A 9990-nucleotide genomic window follows, 5' to 3' on the forward strand; every position below is an offset into this window, starting at 1 on the left:
GTGAGGAATGTAAATTTTCATGCTACGCCTCAGACCTACTGAATCAGCATCTCTGAGGGTGAGGCCAGCAGTCTGTGCACTAACAAGCCCTTCAGGTGATTCTGACGCACTCTACAATTTGAAACGCACTGGTCCAAAGGAAACAAACTTGTTATAGAAGCTAGGCTCCAAAACACCGAACAGTAGACTCGTGGTACCTAGTCCCACATTTCTCCAAGTGTGATCTGCAGACAACCCACATGAAAATCACCTGTGCACATTTTTGAGTTAACAGCCAAGGGCTAGATTTGATACCCATCATTTCAAATCGTTTCACGTCCTCCGTGCTGCACACTTAGTGTACCTGTTGTCTCCTTCCTATGGAGCCCAGCTAAGATCATTAGGAATGTTCAAGATCACTCATCCACACCTGTGCACATACAGGTTCACTCGCTATTTCATCCATATGAAGTAAGATTACTGACTGTAGAGGTACCAAGCGCTAGGTTTTAGTTTTTTCCAAAAGTGAAGAGCTGTGCTACTTGCTAGGATACTTGAGAAAGACCCTGCCATACTTTCACACTGATGCCTTCCTCACCAGAGAACCGTCTCTCCACACCCACCTCCACCCAGTTTCTCACAAAAGGTTACTGGGTTTCAAAAATAGGAGACAAACTGAGTGTGCAAAAGTCACTTTTAGACAAAATAAGAAAGAAAACCAACCAGAATCTCTCCCCATTTGTGGATGAGTCAGCTCGACCATGTCACCATCAATCTGCAAGGTGGAAATGCTTGATCTGATTGCAGACAAGACTGCAACACACCTGCTGCAGCCCAGGCATCAAGAGAAAGCTAGCAACAAACAGCTGGGGTTTCAATGGCCAAACTAGATCTGTGGCTCTGACATAGGAAATACTGGTTAGCAATATCACCTAGCAAAAAAGTGATTCAAAATGCTGATGCGTCAATAAAAGGGGATGGGAAATAACGCGACCACGTGGGTGAAGCAATTCCACAAAGCAGCACAGACAGAGTTCACTTTCCTCTGGAGTAACAAACAGTTTGAACGAACTGGAAATGTCTAGTCTGTTAAAGAAAAGGTTTAGGTGAGCTGTTTGCGAGAGCTAAAGGGCCACAAGAGAAAGGGGACGACAACTTTTTCTTTGTAGACTTACGGGTGAAAGTTCCAGGCAGGCAGGTCGATACTGGCCCCAGTTAAGAAAGCCCTTTCCAACCACTTGGGTCGGCCGCGTGGGCTGGGCAGCTCGGGGAGGAGATTTGGTTCAACATATGTTCGTGGAATTGTTGACTCGAGCTGCTCTGTCACTGGGACAGCAGCAGCGGGACAACCCCATCCCGGAGAGCATCGAGGGCTCGGGCTCCCCTGGTGGGAGATGAGACAGGACAGGCTAGGGACCGCAGCCACCCCGTGCAACTCTGAGACCCTAAGGAGCGAGCTTCACCTTTCGCGCAGCTTGTCCGCGGCCGCGTGCATTTCTTACCTTATTCTAGGGCTTTCGTCTCCGCTTCCTGGCTAGAGGAGAAGCCGCCGCCGCCACAGCCACAGCCGCGCCGGGTCAGCCACAGACGCTTCCCAGAAGCCCCTGCGCTTCCGGCCGCCTTAACCCCCGACCCCCAAGGCCAAAGGTGAAGGCAGACTTGCCTGACCTCTGACCTCTGACCTCACATCACAGTGACAGAACACCCCAGAAAGGAGCGGAGGGAGGTGTGAGGCCAGTTTCCTTCATTTTGCCTCCAGATGCCCAGCGCTGGGCTCAGAGCCCCTGGAGAACTCTGGGGACGGGAAGCAGGGACTCTGCAGGGCCACTTAGGAGCAGAGAGAGGAAGCGAGAGGGTTAACTCTTATATAGGAACAGAAAGGCTATTTCCTAGAGTCGGTATATCCTTAGCAGAGTGGGAAACGAAAACAGAACTCGGGGCTTCCCTGGTGGCGCAGTGGTTGAGAGTCTGCCTGCTGATGCAGGGGACGCGGGTGCGTGCCCCGGTCCGGGAAGATCCCACATGCCGCGGAGCGGCTGGGCCCGTGAGCCATGGCCGCTGAGCCTGCGCGTCCAGAGCCTGTGCTCCGCATCGGGAGAGGCCACAACAGTGAGAGGCCCCGCGTACCGCAAAAAAAAAAAAAAAAAAAAACAGAACTCGAATTTCATACAGCTACAAAGGGAAACAATGAAAAATGTGAACATTAGAGTTGGGAAATCGCAACACCTGTACCATGAGACCACCTTCATCAACAGCTTAATAGTGAGAGATTTGAGGAAGTAGCACTGTGTTTCGGCTTTCTGAAGCTTTTATTGGGTTTTGGTCCCATGCACTTGACCCTGCCAGCCCACAATTCTGAGCATGCGCAAGCCTGCCCCCAAGAGCTCTGTCCTCCTCTTCTGCTTTGAGCTAGGATCCGACTGGCCCTGTGTGTGAAGTACCAGATCTTTCTCTTTTGTTTTATCATGGGCCTCAGGCTCTGTATTAGCCATAATTATTGTACATTTAATAATTTGAAGATCATTCTATGAGATTGATAAAAACGGAATACAATGTAAACCGAGTAGTTAAGCTTTCCTTAATCCTTTATATTAGGCTGTATCTATGCAATTGCCTGTATTTAACCATTTTACCCAGCAAAATATGTCTTGAGAGGCAGTCTGTCTATTCCTTATTCTATTCTTGGCTTAAACAATCTTTAAAATGTCTTAGCATTTTCCCCAGTCTTGGCTTTCCTCAGCTTTGGGCTGAAGCTATCCTTAAAGGTACCCGAGCACTTGACCTATACAGCTACCTACACAGACCCAAACCTTTCATTTGATTAGGATACACCCCCATAGCAGACAACATGCAGTTACCATCTGTACGAACCAGAACTTCCTCTTTTTCTGCGGGGGAGGGGGGTGGGGGGGGCGGGGGGGTTGGGAGGAAGATGCTACAGGAAGGTCCTAAGGCTATAGATATATCTTCACTTGGAAAGGTGATCCTCTATTTTTCCTAGCTCAGATGATACAGCTCCAATTAGCAGAAATGAAAACATAACATATGTAATCTCATCTGGCCTCACAAAACTATTTTGAACAGAACATTTAGACAATTATTCTCTAGGATGGTTTGATGAAGTTTCTTTCAATGACAAGTCTAGTTAACCATTAAAAGCCAAAAGTGAGCATCCCCTCTGTGCCCAGAAAAATGAAGTAGGGCCAAGGGCTGGGCGAATCACACCTGTGGGTATAATAAGCTGTGCATCATGTAGAAATGGTTTTGCTCTTCATATGAAAGAGAACAAGTGTGCAAAGAAAAAATGTTACTGTAAAGCTGGAGGTGGCTAGGTAGGGAGAGTGAGGGTTTACTGAAATCACAGGGAAAAGCCAAGTTTGAGTTAAAAGGTTAGGAAGGGAACAACAGGGCAGCAGCTATCACTCTAGGCTGGCATGGTCAGTGAAGAACGTCAGAACAGATATGTGAATGTGTGTTTTGCAGATGTGTGTGGGTGTCTGAAAGAGAAAACAGGCTCCTGTTAGGATGTGACAAACATGAAAATGTTTGACAGATCAGAACTCCGACATCCTTGCTCAGAGCATATGCTTTCCCATTTTTCCCAACATTCTCCAAAGTGATGTCATACAAGAACTTGTCCTTCGCCAAGCAGACAGCTCATACCCAAACAGCTAATATTTAGATAGCTGTGATCCTGAGGTAGCCAAGCAAACATTCCAAAACCAAGTTGCTTGTAATATCTTTAAATGCAAATGTATTTTAGGGCTTTTTCTCGGCAAAGATGTTTGCTAAAATTTCTAATACCAATCAGGAATGGGCAAAAAAACACACTTCGGGCTTAGAAGAACACAACTGTATTTCTCAGTCATGCACCAGAACATCGTAGATGCTCCGGGCAGCAAATCTTTGGCAGGAGTCAGACTAGCTACATCAGATTAGTCTCTGTGCCCAGGGCTGTGGCTATCATTCACTCTGGCCTAACTAGCCCATTAAGCTGAGAGATGTCCAATGCACCTCTCATATAGAGGAGAAGCACCACTATATCATTGCATGTGAATGCTTGACTCCAGTTACTTGAGCAAATGTATTCAGTTGTAATCATTAGGCCCAGTAAAGAACAGTGTTACGCAAATTTGCTTGGTGACGAAACTCACCTGAGGTCTGGGCCAGCTCCATGAGCTGGTGACCAAGTGCACTTGCACAGGGCCCTGTCTTCAAAAGGTTCCCGCATTTGTAGTTCAATGCTTTGCATTTGTGTTTTGTAACTCAAGTTCAATGAGACAATGGAGCATGCGTGTGCTGGGGACCTGGAACCTCAAGTCACCACACTCTTACCTCTCAGCACCACCCAGGGATGGATTCTTGACCTCCCTCTCCCCTGTCCTGTGGTGCCTTGGCTAGCTCTGTCTCCCCTTTCCACAGCTGCCCAGTGACCACTACCACCCCCAACCCCTGGCTCACTGGCAGATGCCACCTCCTCACCCTCAACAGCTACCATTGTCATCCTCCTTCGGCACAGGCACAGGGAGGGTTGAGGCTGGGTGCACAGACTCTATGCCATTTGGGGACAGGGCGTGGCCACATGGCATCTCAGGACCAGAAATGCCTCATAGCACATTTGGAGGGTGAATGGCTGGGGCAAACCTCTTGTCCACCTTCATTCCAGGACCTGAACATATCCTGGCAGGGAAGTTGAAATCCCTTGGGAGTCACTGCTTGCTGTTGATTGCTACAGTGGACCAGTGGGAAAGACTGACTTACCCTTCCCCCTGCTGGGGCACAGGGCATCAGCACAGGGCTGGCGGAAGAGGGGACCTGGCAGCTGAGGGCTGCGTTTGTGCTTGCGTGCTCGATTTCAGGCTGTAGTCCCTGGGCACCTGTGAGGATCTGTGCTCGCCCAGCGAATATCCCCCATACCCGAGGAAGCACAACTTTGAATAGTAAATTCAAAACACCATGATAGGTTGTGAGAGACCACAGAAGAAAAGAAAAAGTTTTGCATTTTAGTATCTTCTGTGACACTTTTTCCTCGCTTTTGAACAAGGGACCCTGCATTTTCATTTTGCAACAAGCCCTACAAATTATGTAGCCAGCCCTGCCCGGAGTGAGCACTTTTAAAACAGAAAGGTCACCAAGCCTTGGGAATTCTGAAACCGAATTTCTCAAATTTAATTATGCATAAGGATATTCTGGAGATCTTCATTTTCTCCCCTCCCAGCCACCAAATATTCTTATTAAGTCTGGGTGGGCTTCCAAAGCTGCATTTTACAAGCATCCCAGATGATTCTACAGCAGTCAGCCCACCAAGCACACTCGGAGAAATACTGGGTGCTTAGAAGCCTAGACTCTGAAGTCAGGCTGACTAGGGTTTGCATCACAGCCTCACCACGAACTAACCTTAACTAACTAACTGCATATCTAAACCTCAGTTTGCTCATCTGTATATGGATATGTTACTGTCACTCCACAAAGTACATAAAACACTTAGCACAGTGATTATCCATAGTAAGCAATCGATACAGGTTCAAAAAAAAATTAAGATTGTTAAACCTGGGCAATGGGTACACTGGTGTTTATTATATTGTGTGAGTTTTCCTGTATTTTTACTTTTCAACATAAGAAGCAACAGCTAGAATGAGAGGGAAACCTGAGTATGGAAAAGAGGGTCAGAGCCTTGCAGTGAGTCAGGCCTATAGGTCTCCAGGTAGGAGGCTAGTGCTTTGGTGTCTAGGATTTAGCAAGTGTTCCATAAACTGAATTCAGGACAAAAAGAATCTTCACTAGAATATGCCCCCAAGGACCTTCTCAGACTCACACTTGAAAGGAGTGACCACACCCCTTCCCTAGTTTATTATGAATGGGTTTATGCCTGGGGCTATGTGTGCTTTAGTAAAAGGTCAGCAGTTCACAAGGGCTAGTCAGGGCCCACAAAGGGTTTACCAAATGTTAGTGTGCCCTCTAGTGTTCACACTTCTCAGATGGATCAAGGCCCTTGCATATACAAGAAGTGAAATTCTCCAACTTGATCTAGACATTGAGGTGGTAAAAATATTCATGAACCACTCTGGCTATACAATGAATGTACAGATGAAAGAATGGATTGGCCTCTTATCTAATAATGTCCAGGGTCAAAGCAGCACCCAAACACTTTTGTCTGCTTTGTCCCCAAATCAAACATAGCTTAATAGACCTTTTAGGACAGAGGCAGCTTACGGATCCAGTTGGGGGAGGAGAATAGAGTTGGGGAAGACCGGAAGGAGTGGGCGAGTTCTTCTGTTGCTCACTGCCTGGATGGCCATAGCACAGCCCTTAGGGATGCCATAGGTCTCATTTCATATCATTCTGGTTTAGAAAGGGCTTGAAAAGACGTCCTGGAAAAATCTATAGTTTTTCTCTTTCAAATGATCTGTAGCAAGGAGATTTCCTCGTGCAGGGACAGGAGACTCGGTAATAACTATTGATCCCCAGGAGTCAAATAAGTGCGTTTCTGAATGTACCTGCCATATCCCCGTGAAGCAATTCGTGCTATCAGAGAACCTGACTCACCTGGAAAAGGAATCCAAGGGCCCTGAATCATCAAAAGAATCCATTTCCTCACGGTTGCCTCATCTAGCGCTCCCCCTGGCTATCACTGTTCATTCCGTTCAAGAGTTTCAGAAATGGCTTTTTTGATTGTGCTCCAGAAACACTAATTCATCTTCAAAGCTGACACTTTCCAGAAACACTCCACTTCTGCCAGCACCTAGAAGCCAATATTTTGCCCACTCCTCTAAACAGCACACATGGGTTTTTTTGTTCTGGATCAAATATATTATGTAGTAAGATTCATAATTTTGTTTCCACAGGTCCTTTTGAGTGATGAAATTGATGGGTTCTGTGGAGGTTCCATCATTAATGAAAAATGGGTTGTAACTGCAGCCCACTGTCTCAAACCTGGTGTTAAAATTACTGTTGTCGCAGGTAAATAAAGAATGATAGACGTCTGCAACATCCCTAGATCTTCTGCATGACTGCTAGATCATACTTTACTAAGGTTTAATAAGCTCGTTGCTAAATAAGTTGAACTAGTGGTAGGGGGGCCATCTTTTCAAAATCCAATGTGTTCCATCCTCCAAGTCCCCCATCGTTCTTTTGGCGGACCTTTCATGTCAGTGCAGTACAATTAATCTATTGATGTGTCCGTTTCCCCACCAGACTGCGCCTTCCCAAAAGCCGTGTCATATCACTGATTCTTGTATCCTTGCACCTGGCACAAGCTGCAACGTGCCCTCAGTTAACATTGAATGAATGACCAAATAAATGTATTATCTGTGCTCAAAAAAGCGGCCAAAATCTTTGAAATTGGGAACGTCTAGGATAATTCATAACAAGTCGATTCATTATCACCTGTGAACCATGTAAGACTTGTAACAGCATGGGTGAACAGCTCCATCTATCCGATGGTCCTGAATGGCTTTTTGGTCTGAAAAGTATGCATCGACCCTCATTACATTTTACCAAAATCGTAACAATATAAGATCTTTGACACTTGACTGCCAGGTACTTCAATGATGCTAGGTGGACACTTGGAAAACGTGTTTCTTTGTGGGAAAGACTGTGATTGAAAAAGAAATTTCTTTTCAATAGGTGAGCATAACACCGAGGAGACAGAACCTACAGAGCAAAAGCGAAACGTGATCCGTGCTATTCCTCACCACAGCTACAACGCATCTGTTAATAAGTACAGCCATGACATTGCCCTTCTGGAACTGGATGAACCCTTAATGCTAAATAGCTACGTAACCCCTATTTGCATTGCTGACAGGGAATACACGAACATCTTCCTCAAATTTGGATATGGTTATGTGAGTGGCTGGGGGAGAGTCTTCAACAGAGGGAGATCGGCTTCAATTCTTCAGTACCTGAAAGTTCCACTTGTTGACCGAGCTACATGCCTCCGATCCACAAAGTTCACCATCTATAATCACATGTTCTGTGCCGGCTTCCATGAGGGAGGTAAAGATTCATGCCAAGGAGACAGTGGGGGACCCCATGTTACCGAAGTGGAAGGTACCAGTTTCTTAACTGGAATTATTAGCTGGGGCGAAGAGTGTGCAGTGAAAGGGAAATATGGAATATATACCAAGGTATCCCGGTATGTCAACTGGATTAGGGAAAAAACAAAGCTCACTTAAAGAAAAATGTATTTCCAAGGCCGATATATTTGGGATTGAACATGGACAAGGTCCTTTACTCACTAATCACTTTCCCATCTCTTTAGATTTGAATATATACATTCTATGAATACTGCTTTTTCTCTTTACCGGAAGAAGTCTAACTAGAATTCATATTTTACTAGAATAAGTAGATTAGAAAATGTAATCACTAGAGAAATATACTGTGGTGGGAAGTTGTGCCCATTCCTCCAGGTCCAGCCCTTGACAGAACTGTGAAGTTAAGTTCTTCATCCTGTGCATCAGGCATTATGTTTCTCCACTGAGGCGACTCCCTGCTTCTCCGTCCTTAGCAGCAGTCCATGTGCCAGATCTTTCTCACCTCTCCCATCAAAACGTTAAAATTTATTAGATCCGTATCCAGGATATTTGGTCTGGTCCATCACAAGGCCAGCACCACACTCATACAGGAAGAACACAGGAGCAGCCGACAGGTTAAAACTCATGGAAAACCCTACTTTTTTTTTCGGTACCCTTATTCCTGCATCCTTTGTCCTTGCCAACTCCTCATCCCCAAATCAGTTCTGCTCTTTCTCTCTCCCTCTCTCCCCTTTTCCTTACATAGGCATTAAAGGAGGAAAGGGGAACATCATACTGTTTTCCTGCTGTGCACAATTATATATACCCATCAAACCCAGACTTGCTCTCAGTTTGGTCTTGGACTTGCTTTTCATCACATAGGGATGAAGTAAGGTGCCTGAACTTGGAGGAAAAGTTCCTCTCAGACAGTCACATTATTAAAATACATACATAATGGAAGGAACGACCCATCAGAATAGTTTCCCAAGGGCTTTAATTGTGTTGTTATGGAGGTTTGACTAGACATGCTTCCATGAAGGCAAACCGGCATGTCATTGTACCCTAGAAAGCTGACATCAACCCAGGTGTTTTGTCCCCTGTCAGAACAGTCAGTTTGCAACTAGAGCTAATAGTCTTCAAGAAAGAATTTGTTGGTGTGTCTCCAGTGTTGTCCAGGGCTAAGGAAGAAGTTGCCCAGACCAGAGAAGATAGGCGTCATGCCTCCTCAACTGGTGTATCACCACAGTGAAGAGGGATGCACTCATTCCAATGAGCCAACCAACTCCCTTTTTCTGGTTCGTGCTCCCCAAGCCACTTTTTGATTATAATTAGGCCTTCTATATTGTATTTTCTAGAGGGTTACTGACCAATCAATACTTCGATCTGTTAGACTATTTCCCTTTGTGAGTTAAACTGGTGTTCTGATTCAGACCTTGGCTTTTCACGAATTTGGGTGATGTGAATCATTTACCCTGCATGTGATTACATGTGGAACTACTGACATCATGTTTTGGACCACTTTGACCCCACCAAGCTGCTGCTGCTCCTGCCCTCATCTCACCTCCGCCAGGCCTTACACTTGCTGATTTCTTTCAAGTTACTCTAGTTAATCCCTTTTTCCTTTAGTCTTTCAAACATAAGTATCAATAAATGTAGTTTTCAATTTCTCAAAGTGTTTCTTGTTGAATCATTCCCAGAGAGAGCTCCCAAACCCTACATTCAGCAGGACACTCAGAAGAATGTGTCCAAGTGCCATATGACACAGCAGAGATTTGATGGTCTGCCGTCACCCAGCTTTCATGGGAGGCAGCATGTGTGTGTCCTGGTGAGGACAGTGGTCTGGATCCACACGGGAGGATTGAGTCTAAACAGCTGTGAATATGCCCTTGGATAAGTCACTCCACATTTTATGCTTTGATTTCTCCATTGTGCAATGAGGGAGTTTGACAGGATGCTCTCCAAAGGCCCTTGTTGACCCTGTGGTAGTCGGTGGGTTCGT

At 45.7% G+C, this 9990-nt stretch overlaps 1 protein-coding gene across 2 annotated transcripts in view; it reads left to right on the forward strand.

The window, feature by feature from the left end:
• F9 (coagulation factor IX) overlaps positions 1–9422 on the forward strand; it is a 29523-nt gene extending 20101 nt beyond the window's left edge. Inside the window, exons 7-8 of one of the 2 annotated variants that reach the window (XM_032620052.1) lie at positions 6825–6939; positions 7606–9422. In XM_032620052.1, coding sequence (XP_032475943.1) covers positions 6825–6939; positions 7606–8153 — 663 coding nt within the window. In that variant the 3' untranslated portion in view covers positions 8154–9422. The remainder of the gene's footprint in view (positions 1–6824; positions 6940–7605) is intronic. The other variant, XM_032620053.1, reaches the window with a different exon arrangement.
• The last annotated feature ends 568 nt before the right edge of the window (positions 9423–9990 follow it).

Source organism: Phocoena sinus, chromosome X (genome assembly GCF_008692025.1).
Source record: "Phocoena sinus isolate mPhoSin1 chromosome X, mPhoSin1.pri, whole genome shotgun sequence".
Lineage (NCBI taxonomy): Eukaryota > Metazoa > Chordata > Mammalia > Artiodactyla > Phocoenidae > Phocoena > Phocoena sinus.